The sequence below is a fragment of the Choloepus didactylus genome, chromosome 16 (genome assembly GCF_015220235.1).
Source record: "Choloepus didactylus isolate mChoDid1 chromosome 16, mChoDid1.pri, whole genome shotgun sequence".
NCBI classification, from domain to species: domain Eukaryota; kingdom Metazoa; phylum Chordata; class Mammalia; order Pilosa; family Megalonychidae; genus Choloepus; species Choloepus didactylus.
In genome coordinates, this window is record NC_051322.1 from 38,563,578 (window position 1) to 38,587,831 (window position 24,254).

General features: G+C 36.2%; 1 protein-coding gene across 3 annotated transcripts in view; it reads right to left on the minus strand.

Moving 5' to 3' along the window:
• PIK3C3 (phosphatidylinositol 3-kinase catalytic subunit type 3) overlaps window positions 1-24,254 on the minus strand; it is a 200,428-nt gene that overhangs the window by 42,917 nt on the left and 133,257 nt on the right. For 2 of the 3 annotated variants that reach the window (XM_037805813.1, XM_037805812.1), the window contains exons 17-21: window positions 21,652-21,780; window positions 20,897-20,966; window positions 20,012-20,076; window positions 17,718-17,802; window positions 7,262-7,336 (exon numbers count right to left, since the gene is read on the minus strand). In XM_037805813.1, the coding sequence (XP_037661741.1) occupies window positions 7,262-7,336; window positions 17,718-17,802; window positions 20,012-20,076; window positions 20,897-20,966; window positions 21,652-21,780 (424 nt within the window). Of the gene's footprint in view, window positions 1-4,793; window positions 5,978-7,261; window positions 7,337-17,717; window positions 17,803-20,011; window positions 20,077-20,896; window positions 20,967-21,651; window positions 21,781-24,254 lie in introns of those variants that run through there. The other variant, XM_037805814.1, reaches the window with a different exon arrangement.

Here is a 24,254-nt window from a genome sequence, read left to right on the forward strand (position 1 = left end):
TTGATGCTTGGTCCAATTTATTGTAAACCACTACAATATCCTGTGTTTTAACTGTTCAGGTTTTCTCAAATCTTCATCTTATTCTTGCCCTGGATATGCAGTGCAATTTTAAGACTGCACTTTTTGTGCAATTGTTTCACCTCGAGGAGAAAGCTTCCTTTCCTCTTTTCCTTCCTGGGGAATCTTGATCTGTTCTGTTGTTCTTTTGCTGACTTTTCTCCCCAGCTCCTATGATTTGTTGAATTCTCTCCCTCATTCAGTGCCCTGTTTTCCATACTCTTTTCAGTTCTGGAACCCTCCTGTCTTACAGCACTTCAGTTTAACCACCACCCCTCCTTTATATCTCCCACAGTTTCTCTTTTTCTTTCTCCTGGGGCCCTTTTGTATGTTGCACTCCTCAGTGGCTTTGTGGACTTTCATCCCTGTGCCTGGATATTTACTGGATTCTATCACTGCTTTCCCCAGTGCAAGGTGAGAACGATCTGGTCTACCGCCTTAACAGCTTCCCAAGCTGTGTGGGACTGAGTGATGGAGAGAGAGTGGACTGGTGGGTCCAGGACAGAAATTTCCAGGACAGAAATTTCCTACCTGATATTTTCCTTTTTCTTTGATTTAGCATTTGTGGAGTTCTTCTCCAGTCTCTACAGTCCTACAGAATTCTAAACAAGTGGGATTTGTTAATATCAGGTTTTATATTGTCCATAGATCAATCATGATTGAAAAACAACTTTTAAATCAAGAATTCTTAATCTAGAAATCATAAAAAGAATTCCAAAGTGTCTATATATGAGATTGATTTTTGGGAGATCTATAGACTTCACCAGATTCCCAAGGAAGTCTGTCATTTGAAATAAATGAGGGACCATTTTTAAAGTAAGGAATTTAATAACTGGAAGATGAGAAGCATCATCTTCTAATCTCTTAAGGTTCAAGTTGATATACACTGGTCTTAGCAATTTATTCTCATTGTAGAGTTTCCATTTGTTTTCTACTTTGTAAAAACCTTCAAGAGGAATAAAGATAAGAGAGGCTCACAAAATTACGATTACGGATATAACTTTCATGGTTTTATTTAAATGTTTTGTTACCAATATAATTTATAATGATATTCTGCTCTTTAGCAGATAACCAATCTGAATCTTTGACAAAACTACCAGCATTAACAAAGCATGTTATCCTAGTATCAAATGGAATCGGCCATCATACATGGTTTATGTAATGGGCTCCATGTTTTTAATAGGAAACCCAGTCTTCTTCATTTCATTACTGGAATTCCAATGTCAGCCATACCTCATTGTTTGCAAACAAAAAGTATATTTCTATCTTTTCTCAAGAGGAATTTCAAAGGATACGGTTAAAGCTTAATTATAAGGCATACAAAAATTTGGTATCTAAGAATGAATTCATTATTATGCTTTGGAAGTTCAAAGAGCCATGTACTTTGCAAAGATATTCATGTTTTAAGAAACTTTATCCTCATACATATCAAAGAGAATGGTTTTTTAAAGTTAATTTCTGCAAATGAAGCTAACAAGGGTTTAAAATATGCAATTCATGAAATTAAAAAAATGTTTAATTAAAATCTATCACCTTAAACAGTCCAGAGTGAAAATGTACATAAAACAAGCTGACATTAATTACCTCCTCTTGTCCTAGACTTGGAATACACAGGGAATAAGAAGTGCTAATTAAATGTTTCTATTATTTGCGTAAGTGGCATGAAGTTTAAAGTCATAAATTCAAGACAATTGTAGTTCTTGGATTACTGAAATTAATATTTAACAGTAGAGCTTTTAAAATTTCCACCAATTTCAAAATTACACTCATTCCCTTTTTCATACCTCTCCATACCTCCCTTCTATTTGACTCTTCTGCTGTTTGTTACAACCCATATTCTACTTTTCTGAAGATCCCACTCAATTCCTAACTCCAAAAAGTCTTCCCTACCACTCTACTCCAAAGTGAATTCCCCTCTTTTCAATTTTTTCTCTACACATAACATTTTTTCATTTTTCCACAAATGCCTTTATTTTTTTTCCTTACGTGTATTATCTCTCTCCTACTACCTTACCACAAGGCCTAGAAACAAAGAAGGTAGTAAACATCTTCACTAATGTAATGGAGCCTATATTTTTGGAGTTAAAAAAACAAACACACACCTCCCTATACATCTACTGCCAATGCTCTCTATACTTATTAAACCCTTAAAATATACTTGGGTTAGAGGTATTTTCACTGACAGCTAAAAGCACAGTGATAATGCACTATTTTTTTGAGTCACAGAGAACAATCAGGCATTCATAACTACAATTATCTGAACGTTTCATAAGTTACTATTACCATTTCAAATTCAGCTGCTAACATGAGCTTCTTACGAATAGGAACAAAATTAAGCTAATTAATAAAAAGGGGGCAAACAATATCTAATTAAGACAGTATATCCAATTATAGTCTAGGTTCCATGCAAGAAAACCAAATTTTAAAATATTATTTATTTTCAGTTTTCCCAATAGTCGTTAAGTCATTTAGGTTTTATTCCCTGCAATATTCTATTAATGCATAAAGCAGAACACCCTGTGCAGATTAAAAACAATGGCCATCAATGAGAAAGTCTAAAACATTATTTATCATCACTTTATGCCCTTAAAAATTTTTGAGGCTCCCAAGGACGCTTTGTTTATGCGGGCTATATCCATCAGTATTTACTTTATTTGGAATTAAAACGGAGATCCTTTATCAGTATTAATTCATTTAAAAATAATAAATCAACTATATTTTCTGAAACAAAATAATTTAGTGAGAAGAGTGGCATTGTTTTACATTTTTCAAATATCTTTAATGTCTGGCTTAATAGAGACAGCTGGGTTCTCATTTGTTTCTTCTTTCTATCTATTACAGTATATTGTTTTGACTGAAATATAAGAAGAGAATCCAGCCTTAAATTGATAGTTTTAAAAAGGAGAATTTTAAAAATCTTTTAAAATAATTATGGAGAGTCATCTTTAGTACAAAAGCAAATTCTCAGTCCCTACCGTATGTAAGGATTCAAATTCAGAAGCTGAGTTTCAGCAATGTGTTTTATCAAGCACTCCAGGTCAATCGATCAAATCGACAGATTCTCTTCTATAAACCCCCTATACTATTAAAATGAAGAGTCACTCAAAGGAGAATTTAGGGAAGGTGGTAACAAAGGAGTCCAGATTTGAGGGTTGGGAAAAGGAATTTTTGAAATTGTCTTATCTTGAAAATTATGATTCCAAATAACAGCTATGTAAAGCATTCTCACCTCATGGTGGCAAACAAACAAAAACACAAAGCTGACCCTTAAGAAATGTTTATGTGCTTAGTACTGTGAGAAACTCCACCACTGTAACTTCATTCAACCTTCACGCCACCACCAAGAAAGAGGTTCTATTATTCTTCACACATTCAGAAGCCAGAAGAAGAGACTGAGTCACAGACATATCAGGTAATTTGCCCAAGGTCACCCAATGGTGGAGGAGCAATTTTTAAGCCAAATAGCTCAACTTCAGAGCCTGATGTATTGACTGCTATGTGAGAAAGTTCCGAACTCAGAAATAAAACAAGGATGTGAATAAATTTCACAAAAAATTGAGGAATGATAAAGATTGGGATAGGAGAATTGTTGGCAAAAAGGTCCACTTAGGATAACAGTAAGAATGATTATTTTTCTTTACTAAGAGCTTTCTGACAAAAGGCTCAGAGGGTATTACTATGAAGTGCCAAGAAAAAGAGAAAAGCTTTCTTCTCACTATACAAATGGATAACTCAAAATTAGAAGGGCCACACTTAGGACCTACAACTAACCTTCCTTTTGGTACAGACACCCAGATTCTTGTTTTCATTGTGAATGCTTTAAGTATTTTGGTTATTTATATATTCTGTTATAAAGTCTGTATACCATAAGCAATAAACATACTTTTCAGTTTAATACTTTTCTCTCAAGTTTTTAAGAATAAAAATGAAAAACATACCTTTTTCCAAAGAGTAGGATAAACCCAAACCATGTTTCTTGTGAGTCCTACCACAATTGATTATCCTGAATAAACTTCTGAAAGGCTGCTCTAAGGACACCAACTCTGAAAGTAAAATCTACATTTTCCCCAACCCAGAACCACAGCTTAAATTTTGTAACTTCTTGCTTAAAGGATTCTATTTTAACACATTAACAAAGGAAACATCATTTGCCCCAGATTTGCTTCAACAACGCTACAACTGATCACATGATAATAGGCCAACAAAAGAATATAGTGGATACGCAGAGCCCTCTGCTGCACAGCTGAAGAAACCTAACTGTATCCAAAACCAAATAAAGCATGGGCAAAAAAATTCTGAGTAATCAGTAATTGAGACTAATATTTTGTGTTTTCCACATTACAAGAAGCATTTTCCTTCATATCTTCTCAGTTTGATCCTTTGCTTCTGCCTTGTCTAAATTTACAGCAGTTTCTTGGGGACAAATCTACAAAAGACCCCAGTGGAATGAAATCTAAGTGTCTCCTTCCTCTCCCCCCCATCTCTCAATCATGGAACTGGACACAGAGGACACCAGACATATAGACTCTAAACCTGCCCAAGGTGGGAAATGAGAAGAACAGAAGAAAAAAGGTACTTTATTTAGAAGAATGGGAAAAATGTTTCTTAACATATGGAAAATGCTTTATGATATTTGAGGCATCTTTACTCAAAAGTACTGAAACACATTTTCTGCAATGACTGCATTCAAAATTCAGTTTAAATATATATCTAAACTATGCAAAGTCTATTTAAAGCATATATGTAATTAATAAAACTTGAAACTGCTTTGAAATAGGGACTGCCAGTGAAAGATAACTAAAGAGACATTTTAAAATTAATCATCATTTTTTACAGTTGAGGAATACATTAAACATCTTGACATAACCAGTCTTTCTTTATATAAATCTTATTTCATTCTAACTAAACCTGAAAAGGTATATCCTACTGACGAAAACTTAAAATGCTAACAGGATGAAATGATTACAGAGCAGTTTAGGAAAAAAAATAACAAAAAAATTCTATTTTAAAAGAAAAAGAATGTGACTCTTTTCTAACCTGCAATACATTTTAGTTAAGTTTTTGGTTTTTAAAGGGAAAGCTGGAGCACCCTCTAGTGGAAAACTGGTAACAAGAAGCTTAAAATTTGTTTCTGAAATTTTGATTCCAATTTTCATAAAACAAGTAATTGAGACTTCAGCCAAAAAAAGTACATTAAGTAGACTACTCTTCCCAAATCTTACTCTTAAAATACATCAATACACCTAGACATGCACGTAAGAGAAAGCTATTCTTCAGCTTCAAGAGAAAAAAGTCTATTATTTATCAATTTCTAAAAGAGGAGACAAATAGGATTTGTGAGTATTCCTAACACTGATCAACAAATACATCAGAATATTCTACTAGTAGATATAAAATGATCACAATATAGAATAAATGGAATCACTTTGGTAACCTGATTCCTATAGTTAAAAGATTCAACCAAAAAGAAAGCTAATATTAGAAAACAGGAAAATGTCTTCCAAATTACAGTTCTCTCCAAACACAGTGCCATGTTTTATAAACATCCTTTGTTACATTAGTAAATTAGTCAACAACCTCCATGAAAATCTGGTTACATTCTTTGGGTCTTGGTTATTAAAGGGATTGCCTGGCCTTGACAGAGAAGTGGTTCACACACGCAAATTCTACTACAGATTTTTTCCACATATATAATTTAAATCTGGCTATTTGAAATTGCAGATTATGTGAATTAATAGGGATATTACATTAACAGTTAGACTATATTTAATGTATTATGTTAAATTCTGGGTATCACAGTTTGGAAGAAAACTAACAGAAAGTGTTCTTACTTGAGAAGCCAGTTTAAAGAGTCATTTTTAAATCTCTTTTCTGTGGAAGCTTGAAAAACCTTGGATTATTTAGTCCAGAGAAGAAAAGGCTACATGAAAGAGCAGAAATATTTATTCACTCATTCATTAATTTAAACTGATATGCCAAACACTTTAGCTAGGCACTGTTCAAGGCTCTGGGGCATGGTGGTAAACTGGATGGACAAGGTCTCTGCTCTAAGGGAACTTGCATTGTAAGAGCAAGGACTTCTGTCGGTTCCGTTCACTTTCGTATCCCCAGCACAGAGAAGGTACCCAATAAATAACTGTTGGATTACATTAAAAAAAGATAATGAGTAATTGCAGGACCGGCGGGGGGGGAGGAGTGGGATATATGCTATTTCAGACTGAATAACCCAAGTCAGCCCTGCAAAAATGTGAGGGAAAAACTTCCCAGGAAGAGGAAACAAGAGCACTTTCCTGAAGCAGGGGTGCTTTGGCTTTTTCAGGGAACAGAAAGAAGACCAAAGCAGGTAGCTGCAACAGCCACAGTAAGGAGTTTGGATTATATTCAAATTGTTTTGGCCAGAGATGTCGGTGTCTTCAATGGGGGTGACAGCAGTGGAGACGAAGGCAGTTAAATGACTTCATGATCTATTTTGGAGGTGAGTCTATTTTGGAGGTGAGGAGTAGACAAGACATGCTAACTAACATACCATATGTGAGTTGAGGGCAAGAAAGGTATTAAGAATGACTCAGGTTTGGGACTTGAACTGAGTGGATTATGTGGCTATTTACTGAGCTGGGGAAACGAGGTAAGGAACAGGTTTTAGGCAGGAGTGGTAATCAGGAGACAACTTGTACAACTGACCATATAATTAGGATTTCAAGTAAGCAGTTGAATATATGAGCATTAAGCTAATGAAATGAATTGAGGTAAGGAATTAGAAATTTGGAAATTGGTTGCATAGATGATGCTTAAAGCCATGGGAGCAAAGAGTTATCAAAAAGAAGTGGTATGAGAATGCTTTATCCCTTAGAGTTACATGGAATAATCAAAGAATAAAAGAAGTTAAAGTGAGTTAAGTATGGTTCAGTAAGAAAAAGAACATTCTAACTAGAGCTGTACAATAAGAGACAGAACTGCAAACCAAAGGAGGCATTTCAAATACAGAAGCAAAGGCAAGATGATCATCTGCAGGATTACCACTAACACGCTTCTTACAAGGGATGGGAGTTCACCCTAGATGATGGTTAAAGTTATCAGTTTAAAGTATCTTTAGGACTCTATGATTTATCTTCATGTATGCAACTTATTTTGTTAATAAGAAAATTCAAGGGTAAAAATCACTGGCATCTCAAATGTACATCTGCTAGTAGCCATTATTTGTTACCTGTTTTTGTCAGCAAAAGGTTATCCAGGTGCCTGTCTCCAACACCAAGTATATATGTAATCACGCAATAGCCAGCTGCAAAAACAGTTTAAAAAAGGAAAAAAGAAAAAAATTTATGAAGCATACATGCAGACCAGGCTATACATTCCACTGAATATTAAAGCTACTTTAATTTCAATTTGCTTTCTCAGTTAGGTTCTCAAATTAACTGTGTAACCTTCCTGAAAGCAGAAAATTTCCTTGATCAGAAACTGAAAAGAAACTGTATTTGCAACAGAAAAAATACCTTGTAGAATTCTGTCAAATTATAAAAATCACATGGATCAAAAGCTAAAATAGGTTTAAAGAATCTGAATCATAGAATATAGAAAGAGGTGTCTACAGAAATAAACATAATAAAGAGAACCATGTTATTTAGGAAAATGTAAGGTTTTGCTTTTTGAAAAATATTCTTGAAAGAAAATCTTAAAGTGACAGCAGATAGAAAACAAATACACTTAAGTAGTAAAGGCATTTTATGCATTTCATACTATAATTTAAAGTATTAATAAAGTTACATTATCAGGGCTGGGGGCAGAGTTATTTGCTCCAGCTTTATTCTTTTTCCGTCTCTTTTTGAGTCTGGAAAGCTGGCGTTTGTTGAAAACCCTAGTACAGAATTAAGTAAATAACATCATTTTGTAGCACTTTTTTATCCTGTGATGCTTGTTTTTCCCATTAGTAACATGACAACATTCACAAATACAACTTGAAACATACAGGTGACTATACCCATATTTACAGAAATATATACAAGTAACGAGATTGGACCCACTGTTTATTGAATTTAGACAGGGTCAAATTGGTCATTAACAGAAAAAGTCTCATTTGACTCAGGTTCTGAAGGCCAATCCAAAAATGACTTAAGCAATGACATCACTGGATTTATGATTAATAATAATCAGTTAAAATTTATTGAATGCTAGGATTTTACCTAAGCATATTACACTTATCATCTCTAACTCTCTTAATTATGCCAGTTAAGTATTATAAGCCAAGCTTTAAATGAAAAATCTCAGGTTCCAGCAGATTGTCCAAGGTCACTGGTCTAGGATTTAAACTTAGGTTTCTCTGATTCTGAAGTCCTTGCTCATGCCGTTTTTGCATTACACAACTCTTTTGATAGGGGCAACACTCAACATGATATTTGAGTTTAAGTATATTTGTTTAGAATAACTAATCATATTCTTTTATTATAGATAATATACACAACCTCAAAATATATCAGTATTTAGACAGTGAATGAAAGACTACATACTAATATTCCAAAGAACACTTTTAATCAATATTACCAGCCTACTTTCACTTGACTGTGAAGTGACCTGTGGGCATCCTCTTATGGATAATACCCAGTACAATATCTGGTTCAAAACTGGTTATCAAGAAATCACTGACTTAGTATGTGATTTCTTGATAATCTGTGTGACAGACTGCTAGTTGCATAAGCAGTATCCAATCTATGCTTCTTCCTTACTTAAAAACAAACAAACAAACAGATTTGTAGAGCAAGACTGTGCCTAATTAAAAGACATTTCTCTGCCTCATTTGCAGCTAGGGGAGTCCAATCAATGAAATTTGAACAAATTAGTTGTAGGGAGATCATTTTTAAAGAGGTGACCCTTTTAGCCTTTTCTTCTTTCTGGCCAAAATGCCAGATACCCACAGTTGTGGCAGGCATTTGGGACCAAGAGAAAAAGGCAATAGAATCAAAAAGACCCTGGCTAGTCCCAATATCCATTAAGGAGCTAAAACAACAACAGCAATCCCTTACTTCTGGTCTTTAAAGAAAATAAAAAGGAAGAAAGAAAAAAAATTCTTACATGTGTCTATGCCACTATAATATGATTACATTACTTGAAGCTGAATGTAATTCTTAACATATCCAGTGGTCTACTGAGGGGACATGAGGTTCATCTAGATCAACAGAGGGCAAACTACAAACTGAGGGCCAGATCTGGTCTGCCACTGTTTGTAAATAAAGCTTTACTGTAATACTATCATGCCAATTCAGTTAATATTCTCTAGGGTTGTTTAGCACTATAATGACAGAACTGAATAGTTCTAACAGAGACCATCTGGCCTAAAAGATGTTAGGGAAAAAGTTTGCTAACACCTGATCTACTACAGCAGTGCTACACAAAATGTGACCCACAGACTGCCAGTATCACCAGCACCTGGAAGCTGGATAAAATGTAAATTCTCATACCCTACATCAGTCCTACTGAATCAGAATCTCTAGGGGCAGTGGTCAGAAATCCATTTCTCTCCAAGTGGTGGCTATGCATACCAGAGATTGAGAAGCCCTGATCTAGTATTTTAATCTAATAAGTAGCACAATCGGATGACGGAGGCGGGGCAAGATGGCAGACTGGTGAGCTGTATGTTTTAGTTACTCCTCCAGGAAAGTAGGTAGAAAGCCAGGAACTGCGTGGACTGTACACCACAGAGCAATCTGACTTTGGGCATACTTCATACAACACTCATGAAAACGTGGAACTGCTGAGATCAGCGAAATCTGTAAGTTTTTGCGGCCAGGGGACCCGCGCCCCTCCCTGCCAGGCTCAGTCCCGGGGGAGGAGGGGCTGTCAGCTCCGGGAAGGAGAAGGGAGAACTGCAGTGGCTGCCCTTATCGGAATCTCATTCTACTGATTCAAACTCCAACCATAGATAGACTGAGACCAGACACCAGAGAATCTAAGAGCAGCCAGCCCAGCAGAGAGGAGACAGGCATAGAAAAAAAACAACACGAAAAACTCCAAAATAAAAGCGGAGGATTTTTGGAGTTCTGGTGAACACAGAAAGGGGAAGGGCCCTGAGGCGCATATGCAAATCCCGAAGAAAAGCTGATCTCTCTGCCCTGTGGACCTTTCCTTAATGGCCCTGGTTGCTTTGTCTCTTAGCATTTCAATAACCCATTACATCTCTGAGGAGGGCCCGTTTTTTTTTTTTTTTTTTTTTTTTAATCCTTTTTTCTTTTTCTAAAACAATTACTCTAAGAAGCCCAATACAGAAAGCTTCAAAGACTTGCTATTTGGGCAGGTCAAGTCAAGAGCAGAACTAGGAGAGCTCTGAGACAAAACGCAATTATCCAGTGGCTGAGAAAATTCACTAAACACCACAACTTCCCAAGAAAACGGGGGTGTCCGCTCACAGCCATCATCCTGGTGGACAGGAAACACTCCTGCCCATCGCCAGCCCCATAGCCCAGAACTGCCCCAGACAACCCAGTGTGACGGAAGTGCTTCAAATAACAGGCACACACCACAAAACTGGGCGTGGACATTAGCCTTCCCTGCAACCTCAGCTGATTGTCCCAGAGTTGGGAAGGTAGAGCAGTGTGAATTAACAAAGCCCCATTCAGCCATCATTTCAGCAGACTGGGAGACTCCCTACACAGCCCAGCAGCCCAGAACTGCCCTGGGGGGGACGGCACTCACCTGTGACATAGCACAGTCATCCCTCAACAGAGGACCCGGGGTGCACGGCCTGGAAGAGGGGCCCACTTGCAAGTCTCAGGAGCCATACGCCAATACCAAGGACTTGTGGGTCAGTGGCAGAGACAAACTGTGGCAGGACTGAACTGAAGGATTAGACTATTGCAGCAGCTTTAAAACTCTAGGATCACCAGGGAGATTTGATTGTTAGAGCCACCCCCCCCTCCCTGACTGCCCAGAAACACGCCCCATATACAGGGCAGGCAACACCAACTACACACGCAAGCTTGGTACACCAATTGGACCCCACAAGACTCACTCCCCCACTCACCAAAAAGGCTAAGCAGGGGAGAACTGGCTTGTGGAGAACAGGTGGCTCGTGGACGCCACCTGCTGGTTAGTTAGAGAAAGTGTACTCCACGAAGCTGTAGATCTGATAAATTAGAGATAAGGACTTCAATTGGTCTACAAATCCTAAAAGAACCCTATCAAGTTCAGCAAATGCCAAGAGGCCAAAAACAACAGAAAATTATAAAGCATATGAAAAAACCAGACGATATGGATAACCCAAGCCCAAGCACCCAAATCAAAATACCAGAAGAGACACAGCACCTAGAGAAGCTACTCAAAGAACTAAAGATGAACAATGAGACCATAGTACAGGAGAGAAAGGAAATCAAGAAGACCCTAGAAGAGCATAAAGAAGACATTGCAAGGCTAAATAAAAAAATGGATGATCTTATGGAAATTAAAGAAACTGTTGACCAAATTAAAAAGATTCTGGATACTCATAGTACAAGACTAGAGGAAGCTGAACAACGAATCAGTGACCTCGAAGATGACAGAATGAAAAATGAAAGCATAAAAGAAAGAATGGGGAAAAAAATTGAAAAAATCGAAATGGACTTCAGGGATATGATAGATAATATGAAACGTCCAAATATAAGACTCATTGGTGTCCCAGAAGGGGAAGAAAAGGGTAAAGGTCTAGGAAGAGTATTCAAAGAAATTGTTGGGGAAAACTTCCCAAATCTTCTAAACAACATAAATACACAAATCATAAATGCTCAGCGAACTCCAAATAGAATAAATCCAAATAAACCCACACCGAGACATATACTGATCACACTATCAAACACAGAAGAGAAGAAGCAAGTTCTGAAAGCAGCAAGAGAAAAGCAATTCACCACATACAAAGGAAACAGCATAAGACTAAGTAGTGACTACTCAGCAGCCACCATGGAGGCGAGAAGGCAGTGGCACGATATATTTAAAATTCTGAGTGAGAAAAATTTCCAGCCAAGAATACTTTATCCAGCAAAGCTCTCCTTCAAATTCGAGGGAGAGCTTAAATTTTTCACAGACAAACAAATGCTGAGAGAATTTGCTAACAAGAGACCTGCCCTACTGGAGATACTCAAGGGAGCCCTACAGACAGAGAAACAAAGACAGGACAGAGAGACTTGGAGAAAGGTTCAGTACTAAAGAGATTCGGTATGGGTACAATAAAGGATATTAATAGACAGAGGGGAAAAATATATATGACAAAAAAAAAAACCAAAGGATAAGATGGCTGATTCAAGAAATGCCTTCACGGTTATAACGTTGAATGTAAATGGATTAAACTCCCCAATTAAAAGATACAGATTCGCAGAATGGATCAAAAAAAATGAACCATCAATATGTTGCATACAAGAAACTCATCTTAGACACAGGGACACAAAGAAACTGAAAGTGAAAGGATGGAAAAAAATATTTCATGCAAGCTACAGCCAAAAGAAAGCAGGTGTAGCAATATTAATCTCAGATAAAATAGACTTTAAATGCAGGGATGTTTTGAGAGACAAAGAAGGCCACTACGTACTAATAAAAGGGGCAATTCAGCAAGAAGAAATAACAATCGTAAATGTCTATGCACTCAACCAAGGTGCCACAAAATACATGAGAGAAACACTGGAAAAACTAAAGGAAGCAATCGATGTTTCCACAATAATTGTGGGAGACTTCAACACATCACTCTCTCCTATAGATAGATCAACCAGACAGAAGACCAATAAGGAAATTGAAAACCTAAACAATCTGATAAATGAATTAGATTTAACAGACATATACAGGACATTACATCCCAAATCACCAGGATACACATACTTTTCTAGTGCTCACGGAACTTTCTCCAGAATAGATCATATGCTGGGACATAAAACAAGCCTCAATAAATTTAAAAAGATTGAAATTATTCAAAGCACATTCTCTGACCACAATGGAATACAATTAGAAGTCAATAACCATCAGAGACTTAGAAAATTCACAAATACCTGGAGGTTAAACAACACACTCCTAAACAATCAGTGGGTTAACGAAGAAATAGCAAGAGAAATTGCTAAATATATAGAGACGAATGAAAATGAGAACACAACATACCAAAACCTATGGGATGCAGCAAAAGCAGTGCTAAGGGGGAAATTTATAGCACTAAACGCATATATTGAAAAGGAAGAAAGAGCCAAAATCAAAGAACTAATGGATCAACTGAAGAAGCTAGAAAATGAACAGCAAACCAATCCTAAACCAAGTACAAGAAAAGAAATAACAAGGATTAAAGCAGAAATAAATGACATAGAGAACAAAAAAACAACAGAGAGGATAAATATCACCAAAAGTTGGTTCTTTGAGAAGATCAACAAGATTGATAAGCCCCTAGCTAGACTGACAAAATCAAAAAGAGAGAAGACCAAAATAAACAAAATAATGAATGAAAAAGGTGACATAACTGCAGATCCTGAAGAAATTAAAAAAATTATAAGAGGATACTATGAACAACTGTATGGCAACAAACTGGATAATGTAGAGGAAATGGACAATTTTCTGGAAACATATGAACAAGCTAGACTGACCAGAGAAGAAATAGAAGACCTCAACCAACCCATCACAAGCAAAGAGATCCAATCAGTCATCAAAAATCTTCCCACAAATAAATGCCCAGGGCCAGATGGCTTCACAGGGGAATTCTACCAAACTTTCCAGAAAGAACTGACACCAATCTTACTCAAACTCTTTCAAAACATTGAAGAAAATGGAACACTACCTAACTCATTTTATGAAGCTAACATCAATCTAATACCAAAACCAGGCAAAGATGCTACAAAAAAGGAAAACTACCGGCCAATCTCCCTAATGAATATAGATGCAAAAATCCTCAACAAAATACTTGCAAATCGAATCCAAAGACACATTAAAAAAATCATACACCATGACCAAGTGGGGTTTATTCCAGGCATGCAAGGATGGTTCAACATAAGAAAATCAATCAATGTATTACAACACATTAACAAGTCAAAAGGGAAAAATCAATTGATCATCTCAATAGATGCTGAAAAAGCATTTGACAAAATCCAACATCCCTTTTTGATAAAAACACTTCAAAAGGTAGGAATTGAAGGAAACTTCCTCAACATGATAAAGAGCATATATGAAAAACCCACAGCCAGCATAGTACTCAATGGTGAGAGACTGAAAGCCTTCCCTCTAAGATCAGGAACAAGACAAGGATGCCCGCTATCACCACTGTTATTCAACATTGTGCTGGAAGTGCTAGCCAGGGCAATCCGGCAAGACAAAGAAATAAAAGGCATCCAAATTGGAAAAGAAGAAGTAAAACTGTCATTGTTTGCAGATGATATGATCTGATATCTAGAAAACCCTGAGAAATCGACGATACAGCTACTAGAGCTAATAAACAAATTTAGCAAAGTAGCGGGATACAAGGTTAATGCACATAAGTCAGTAATGTTTCTATATGCTAGAAATGAACAAACTGAAGAGACACTCAAGAAAAAGATACCATTTTCAATAGCAACTAAAAAAATCAAGTACCTAGGAATAAACTTAACCAAAGATGTAAAAGACCTATACAAAGAAAACTACATAACTCTACTAAAAGAAATAGAAGGGGACCTTAAAAGATGGAAAAATATTCCATGTTCATGGATAGGAAGACTAAATGTCATTAAGATGTCAAATCTACCCAAACTCATCTACAGATTCAATGCAATCCCAATCAAAATTCCAACAACCTACTTTGCAGGCTTGGAAAAGCTAGTTATCAAATTTATTTGGAAAGGGAAGATGCCTCGAATTGCTAAAGACACTCTAAAAAAGAAAAACGAAGTGGGAGGACTTACACTCCCTGACTTTGAAGCTTATTATAAAGCCACAGTTGCCAAAACAGCATGGTACTGGCACAAAGATAGACATATAGATCAATGGAATCGAATTGAGAATTCGGAGATAGACCCTCAGATCTATGGCCGACTGATCTTTGATAAGGCCCCCAAAGTCACTGAACTGAGTCATAATGGTCTTTTCAACAAATGGGGCTGGGAGAGTTGGATATCCATATCCAAAAGAATGAAAGAGGACCCCTACCTCACCCCCTACACAAAAATTAACTCAAAATGGACCAAAGATCTCAATATAAAAGAAAGTACCATAAAACTCCTAGAAGATAATGTAGGAAAACATCTTCAAGACCTTGTATTAGGCGGCCACTTCCTAGACTTTACACCCAAAGCACAAGCAACAAAAGAAAAAATAGATAAATGGGAACTCCTCAAGCTTAGAAGTTTCTGCACCTCAAAGGAATTTCTCAAAAAGGTAAAGAGGCAGCCAACTCAATGGGAAAAGATTTTTGGAAACCATGTATCTGACAAAAGACTGATATCTTGCATATATAAAGAAATCCTACAACTAAATGACAATAGTACAGTCGGCCCAATTATAAAATGGGCAAAAGATATGAAAAGACAGTTCTCTGAAGAGGAAATACAAATGGCCAAGAAACACATGAAAAAATGGTCAGCTTCACTAGTTATTAGAGAGATGCAAATTAAGACCACAATGAGATACCATCTAACACCGGTTAGAATGGCTGCCATTAAACAAACAGAAAAGTACAAATGCTGGAGGGGATGTGGAGAAATTGGAACTCTTATTCACTGTTGGTGGGACTGTATAATGGTTCAGCCACTCTGGAAGTCAGTCTGGCAGTTCCTTAGAAAACTAGATATAGAGTTACCATTCGACCCAGCGATTGCACTTCTCGGTATATACCCGGAAGATCGGAAAGCAGTGACACGAACAGATATCTGCACGCCAATGTTCATAGCAGCATTATTCACAATTGCCAAAAGATGGAAACAACCCAAATGTCCTTCAACAGATGAGTGGATAAATAAAATGTGGTATATACAGACGATGGAATACTACGCGGCAGTAAGAAGGAACGATCTCGTGAAACATATGACAACATGGATGAACCTTGAAGACATAATGCTAAGCGAAATAAGCCAGGCACAAAAAGAGAAATATTATATGCTACCACTAATGTGAACTTTGAAAAATATAAAACAAATGGCTTATAATGTAGAATGTAGGAGAACTAGCAATAGAGAGCAATTAAGGAAGGGGGAACAATAATCCAAGAAGAACAGATAAGCTATTTAACATTCTGGGGATGCCCAGGAATGACTATGGTCTGTTAATTTCTGATGGATATAGTAGGAGCAAGTTCACAGAAATGTTGCTATATTAGGTAACTTTCTTGGGGTAAAGTAGGAACATGTTGGAAGTTAAGCAGTTATCTTAGGTTAGTTGTCTTTTTCTTACTCCCTTGTTATGGTCTCTTTGAAATGTTCTTTTATTGTATGTTCGTTTTCTTTTTAACTTTTTTTTCATACAGTTGATTTAAAAAAGAAGGGAAAGTTGGAAAAAAAAAAGATGCAGTGCCCCCTTGAGGAGCCTGTGGAGAATGCAGGGGTATTCGCCTACCCCACCTCCATGGTTGCTAACATGACCACAGACATAGGGGACTGGTGGTTTGATGGGTTGAGCCCTCTACCACAGGTTTTACCCTTGGGAAGACGGTTGCTGCAAAGGAGAGGCTAGGCCTCCCTATGGTTGTGCCTAAGAGCCTCCTCCCGAATGCCTCTTTGTTGCTCAGATGTGGCCTTGTCTCTCTAGCTAAGCCAACTTGAAAGGTGAAATCACTGCCCTCCCCACTACATGGGATCAGACACCCAGGGGAGTGAATCTCCCTGGCAACGTGGAATATGACTCCCAGGGAGGAATGTAGACCTGGCATCGTGGGACGGAGAACATCTTCTTGACCAAAAGGGGGATGTGAAAGGAAAGGAAATAAGCTTCAGTGGCAGAGAGAATCCAAAAGCAGCCGAGAGGTCACTCTGGTGGGCACTCTTACGCACACTTTAGACAACCCTTTTTAGGTTCTAAAGAATTGGGGTAGCTGGTGGTGGATACCTGAAACTATCAAACTACAACCCAGAACCCATGAATCTCGAAGACAGTTGTATAAAAATGTAGCTTATGAGGGGTGACAAGGGGATTGGGAAAGTCATAAGAACCACACTCCACTTTGTCTAGTTTATGGATGGATGAGTAGAAAAATAGGGGAAGGAAACAAACAGACAAAGGTACCCAGTGTTCTTTTTTACTTCAATTGCTCTTTTTCACTCTAATTATTATTCTTGTTATTCTTGTGTGTGTGCTAATGAAGGTGTCAGGGATTGATTTGGGTGATGAATGTACAACTATGTAATGGTACTGTGAACAATCGAAAGTACGATTTGTTTTGTATGACTGCGTGGTATATGAATATATCTCAATAAAATGAAGATAAAAAAAAAAAAAAGTAGCACAATCAACATAACTGAAGTTACTCAAAGACAGGGAAAATACAGTAGAAAATTAACAGCTCCCAGGAAGAGGGACACTGGAATTATAAAATATTTAAGTGATGTTAAAAGTGTTAATGACTTTTTTTTTTAAATCAACATCTTTTTTACTCTTCTTCTATAGAGCATTTAAATATTAACATTTTCTAAATGTATATGAATAGGCAACACCAAGACAGCCTGCTTTCCTTTATTCAAAAATAGCAATGGAAAGTAAGAGCTTGAAAAACTTACCACAGCTTTTAACATAAGTGTCCATAACTTCAGCACTTATTCCGTTAGGTCCATTCTCACTTGGTGCATATTTTCTAAAAAAGTTCTGAAAGGACATGATTTACATGTTTACTAAATCAACATAATGCTTAAACAAACTAGACATTTTGAAATGATAAATAATAACCAAATGTCTGCTTTAAAACTTAGTCAATAAATGATAAAATTGGACCTTAGCAATCAGTCTTTTTGGTAACAGCTTTGTTGTGATCTAATTCACTTATCATACATTCCCCTAAAAGTGAACCTAAGTTTTTAAACACAGCTACTGAAAATTTCCATTAACAAATTCAGTAAGTCCAAAGTTTTGAAATAATTTGAAAGTAAATGTTAAGAATTTTAAGAATTCAGGAGACATAAAAAACATAGTAAGAGATGTTGATTGAACAAAAGAATTACAGAGACACATAAATGCACTACAGGTATTCAAAGAGTCTGGAAACACTGGAGATTTAATGTATATCCCCCCCCCCCCCCCATCTGGACCCATTCCTTTACATTCAGATGTTGAAGAAAAACACACTGAGCATATAATTTGAAATGCAACTAACATACTGTTTAAAAATAAGTTTAATCCTTTGTTTTCAGCTTTTTCTATACCTGGTAAAGGAAACATATCTAGAATATACAAGGAATTCCCTATAAGTCAATAGAAAAACACAACCCAACAGAAAAATTGGCAAAAGATGTGAATAAGCACTTCACAGAAGAAATAAATGGCCAATAAATATATTTTTAAATTTTCAACCCTTATAGGGAAATCCAAAATAAAACCACAATAATACCAAATGTTATTAGTTTGACAACACCAAGATATGGCAAAGATATGTGCCAAGGTGAAACACATGAGGTATAACTCTTCTGGAAAACAATTTATAATTATCAAATAAAGTTGAAGATAATACTTTACACCTCAACTGAACTATTTACACAGGTTGTACGTGGAGCCAAGAAACTATCATTTTCTTCTTTTCACAAAATCTTAATTACACCGAGCAACATACTTAATAACTCTATTCAACAATTAGTTCAATTAAAACCTACATTAAGAGCTCAACATATAGAACTAGGTGCTATTATTTCCCTGATTTTACCAATGAAAAAACTGAAGTTTGAAGAGTGCTGGGAAGTCCCCAAGATTACCCAGAGGGATTCATGGGTCTGAACATAACATTATGCTAACAACTAAGGTTTATTATAACAAAAAGATATATACAATAGGGTCAGCAAGGGAAAAAAAAGACATTAAGTCTGCAGAAATCCACGTACAGGCCACCTTGTTCATTCCCTCGAGGGGACACACTGACTATATACTACTTTCTCCAACATCGAAAAAAGCAGTGACATGAGAGCAATGCTTCTGCCTAGGAAGATGATTAGCAACTTGGCACCCAAGGTTTTTATTAGGGACTGGTAGCACAGGCACCTTCTGTCTAGCAACTAAACAAAATTCCAGAGCCTAGAAGGAAAGTAGAGGTCTGCTATAAATCACATTGTTTGTACAAACAGTCTAGGACAACAATCCACACTTATCAGTTAGTGCACAGAAAGAACACTCTAAAAACCAAGTTCCCAGATACCATCCAAAGGCCATCTTGGCCAGCAGGCCTTTCATCAGATATCAATCTTGGGCCTGCAATATTCACTCTTCTCTGAAAAAATGGGTTAAGAGTTAACTCAAGGTTACACAGCTGGAAAGTTTCATAGCTAGAATACAGCCCCAGGCAGTCTAATGTCCTTAGCCTAAAGTTTTAACCATTATACATAACTGCACCCCAAACTAAATAAGAGAATAACCACCTGCCTTCCTAAGGAATCAGAGTAATGGTTTTCTGAAAATCTAAATCCCATACTGAATTACTGGGATATTCTAAGCTGGGAAAAATGAGAATATACTATAACAAATACCTTCTCTGTAAAGCCTTTCTCTGCATTATCTTTTAACCCAGGCCTATTGTTTTCCTGTGTGATTTACATACATATTTCTTACATGTGGAAAAAGAAAAATTGTATTTAAAAATAAACTTTTAAAGACGCGACCAAAACTAATCCATGTATTTACAGAATAAAAAAATTTCAAAAGCCACACATTGCTTAGTACCAGGACATACTGGCCTTTTCTTATTTTAAAAGGGATGAACATGATTGGAGGAGAGGATGGGGCAATAACAGGAGACTTTCATCTTTAACTCAACTTTTATAATTTTTCAACAGGAATACATTCATGAATTGGATAAATCTTTAAAATACTGTACCTGAATGCTTCCTTCTGTATCAAGAACTTCAGCAACAGGAACTGACTGGATAAACTGCATGAAGCCTACACAGAAGTATATGCACTGCATTAGCTACAGCTATCGGTTAAGCAAAAAATAATAAAGGTTCTACTAAGATTAAACTTCGTCTATAAATGTATATAAGATACAAATCCAAACAATCTAAAAAGGTCTGTAAACTATAAACCTAAGTTTATACTGCCATTTATTCCATAGTAACTACAATGAAACTTTTTTTTTTTTTAAGTGAAGTCAATCTCTATGTTTCTCTAGGCCAATTTTTGTTATTGTTTGTGAGGAACACAAAGTAATAGGCCTAAAACAGAAACTTATGTTTCTTCAAGGTATCCAAGGGTAGGAAGATGTAAGAGTAAGAAGCTCTAAGAGTTAACAGGCTATGGACTTTACAGTAAACAGTAGACAAGCAATTCCAGGAAATCTGCCCAATTTCCAGAGGTTATTCAATTTCAAAAACACTTTCAGGGTATAGATAGACAGACAGATCAATCAGTAAAGGCAACATTTTCTGAATAACTTCTAAAGAACGGAACACCCCAAATACTCTCTGAGTCATAGTAACTCTCAAATGATTATTCAGTACACAGACTACCAAGTAAGAAACTACTGAGTTGCAACCAATGTGAATGCAAAGTAATATGTCTTAAAGATGTTAAGTTTTCTTCCAAATATTCTGTTTAATGATTTCAAGACACACAAATATGAAAGACAAATGCTCAATTTATCTTCAGTGCTACAAATGAAGTTTAAGCTCTCACATCCTTAGTGTTTAATTTTCAATTAAGAGATTAAAAAGTACACTCATTGGGCATTTAAATAAACAATCATGATGTAAAATAAACTTACCATGTTTTGTACTAGTAGCTAATACCTTATAGGGTGTCAACTTCAAATCCAGGTTTTCTTTCCGTAACAGCTTCCAACCAAAAGACAAAATAAACCAAACATAGAGACTATTAAGAAACAGTTTTGTGCACAAGTATGATAGCATTTTAATATAATGGAGATTTAGAAGGTAAACCTAAATTAAGGCTTATCTAAATTTAAAGTTATGTTAACTTTGACATCACAATCACCAAAGTAAATTCTTTAAGCGTTTACATAATGATATGCCAAATTTTTCATCTTACTCTAAATCACTGTCAGAAGATTTCAGAACAGGGTTCCTCCAAAATTTATGCAGTCTGTTCCAGAAACAAAGTTGTTCAGAAATCAGGAAAAAAAAAAAAAAAAAAAAAAAAAGGAAAAGAGGAAAAGAGGAAAAACACATCCCTTTAAAAGCCAGGGACAGGAATGGGATTTTAACAAAAGAAAGATCAAGTTGACTAAAGGGAGGAAATTACTAAATCCGACATTGAAGAAACTTAATTGGGAAAAAAGTTTTAACAGAACACAAGCAGTTTCATTTTCTATTCATCACAAGAGCCATTCTGCAGTGTACAAAAACAACTAACTTTGTTCAAGGTCAAGTAGATATTGTTGACCCTTCTATCACTGTATTTGAATGTTTCAAATACTTCTATCTTCATACATAGCATGTGCACAAAACCATAATTTTTTAAAATGAAAAAATATTCCCAACATTATAAGGTTATGTTCACCTTGTCCATAAGTGAAATGATTTGAAGAATAAGTTGATCCTGGCGTAAATCATCTCCATGTTTAAAGATAACTGGATATTTGCCTCCATCTTCTGTTTTAAAGAACAACTGTGCAGGCATAAGGGCACTCTGGGGGAAAAAAGATTTTTAAAAAATTTAGATATAATCTATTGAATTGAGATTTAGGAAATGCAGATGTTTAAGGACAACAAACAGAAAAACATTATCTAAAGAAACAAGATGAGTTGGCAGGAAGATGCATTAAGGTATACAGGAGAGAAAGATGGGTTAGCTAATACTCAAAAGGCAACACGATGAAAAGTGCACAAGCTTTTAAAGTAAAACGGTCATGGATATGAATCCAGGCTTTGCCAGGAACTAGCTGGGTGATCTTGTGCATATTCTTTAATCTTTTCCTGACCTGTAAAATAAAGATAACACCTCTTCTGCAGAGTTGCTGAGTCAATCAGAAAACATAAAGTTCAAGACTGGCACCATGCCTGTTACACAAGACATTCTATATATGCTCACCATCATTATTTTTATTATTAAAGACACTACAGCATAAAAGTGCATCAGATAAATTAGGAGCCCTGTTTCTAATGACAGGTATACAACTACCTTTATAACCTGGATACTCAAATTCCTCAATTATAAAATGAAGAAGTTTTCAAACATAGGTATCTTTTCTTCTGTATTAATTATATGATGTTCTCCTGAGAACAGCCCCCTTGTTTAGATAAAACCTCTGATTTAGTTTAAGCATATATTTAAATCAATCAAAAAATAAAGAAATTAAAGAAAAGAGAGAATCATATGAAAGCAGTACCCTGAGGCCACTACTTTGCAGGTGAAAGGTCATAAAACTGTTCTGGGTGGGATACCCTACTGGTTTTGATCACTGAGAAGAAATTAAGGGAATTCGGAGAAATTTGTAATAATCCAAAGAAAAAAATGAGGAAGAAAAATACAGAAAACAAACGATAAAACTGATCAAGGCTAAGAAACACCATAAAAAGCAATACAACAAACTATTAATGATAAAACTGAAGTGGTTGTTTACTGTAAAATTCTTTCAAATTTGCTGTATGTTTGAAAATTTTCCTATAAATTATTAGGTATAAAGGCATCACAAATGATTCAAAGAATATTTACAAGCTCTAGTAGAATGAAACTCTGAACTTTTAGAATGCAAGCAGATGACAGCTTTAATACAACCAGCACGAATCCCAGTGCCTTAAGGGGTCAACTCCCCATGAAAATCTAGCTTTGGCTCTTAAGGTGAGGTCTATAAAATACTCTTTTAAAATACTGAGAAAAAAAGTGGGGTGGGCCTCCTTAATCTTTTCAGCTCTAAGCGGTTCATTAAAGGCAATGGGGATGCCCCTGCAATTGTACATGCAATCGTATGTGCAATTTTTCTACACTCCATCACTTTCACCGGATTCTTAAAGTGATCCATGACCCAAAATTGATTAAGAACTACTATGCTAGAGTTATGCAGTAGCTGCCCCAGAGCAATTATTCCCAAACTACTCAGAATTTTAAAGGATGCCCACCTAAAGACTGTGAGAAAAAATTCAGGAATGGTTATTATGATCAAAATGATGTCTCATAACATCAACAATAACCAATCTGAAAAGGAAATCAAGAAAACAATTCCATTTACAATAGCATATAAATGTAAAATATCTATGAATAAATTTCACCAAGAATTTAAAAGACTTGTATACTGAAAACAAAATATTACTGAAAGAAATCAAAGAAAATCTAAATAAATGGAAAGACATCCTGTGTTCATGGATTAGAAGAGGTAATATTATTAGGATGTCAAGACCATCTAAAGCTATTTACAGATTCAGCACAATCACCATCAAAATTCCAGAAAACTTTTTTGCAGAAATGGAAGTGTCAATCACAAAATTTATACAGAGGGACAGATACTTCCAGTCAGCCCAGATGGTGGCATAAGATGCACCAGTATTCCATTCCCCCTAGCAAAAATAGGCAGAGACATCTTCCTCAAAACTCTGGAAAACTGTTAAAGTGATACAGTAACTAGGTTAAGTACCAAATAATTAAAAAAAAAAAAAAACCACAACTTTGAAAGCAGCAGGAGAAGCTCATGCTGCCGTTGCTGGCCCCTATCCCATCCCCTCCCCAGCAAGGTGTGGATCCTGCCTGCACTCCCACTGTGAGTCTCTGGCCCCATTTCAGGGGGAACAGAGTAAATTATATACACATACTGGGGTGCCAATCTATGGGGTAGCAGTCTGAAAGAATGAACCAAGGACTCATTTCTGACTTGCCCTCCCAGAACTTACCCTGCAGACAGAGCAGCTTGAAGACAATTATATTATTATAAGAAAGAATTAAGTCAAAGTGGCCTGGGGCAAAGGAGTAATGGTTTAAGACATACAACAGAGCACCCAAGAGCAGTGGGAATGCATTTCATAAGGAATAGAGAAGACATTAAGATTCCAATAAACAAGGGAATCCATAAGACCACAAGCTAGTAAACGCAAGCCCAGGACAAGACTCGGGGCCAGAAAAGACAGAGAGGACCCCATACTTCACTAATTTGGAAAGACTGTGAAAGGTGT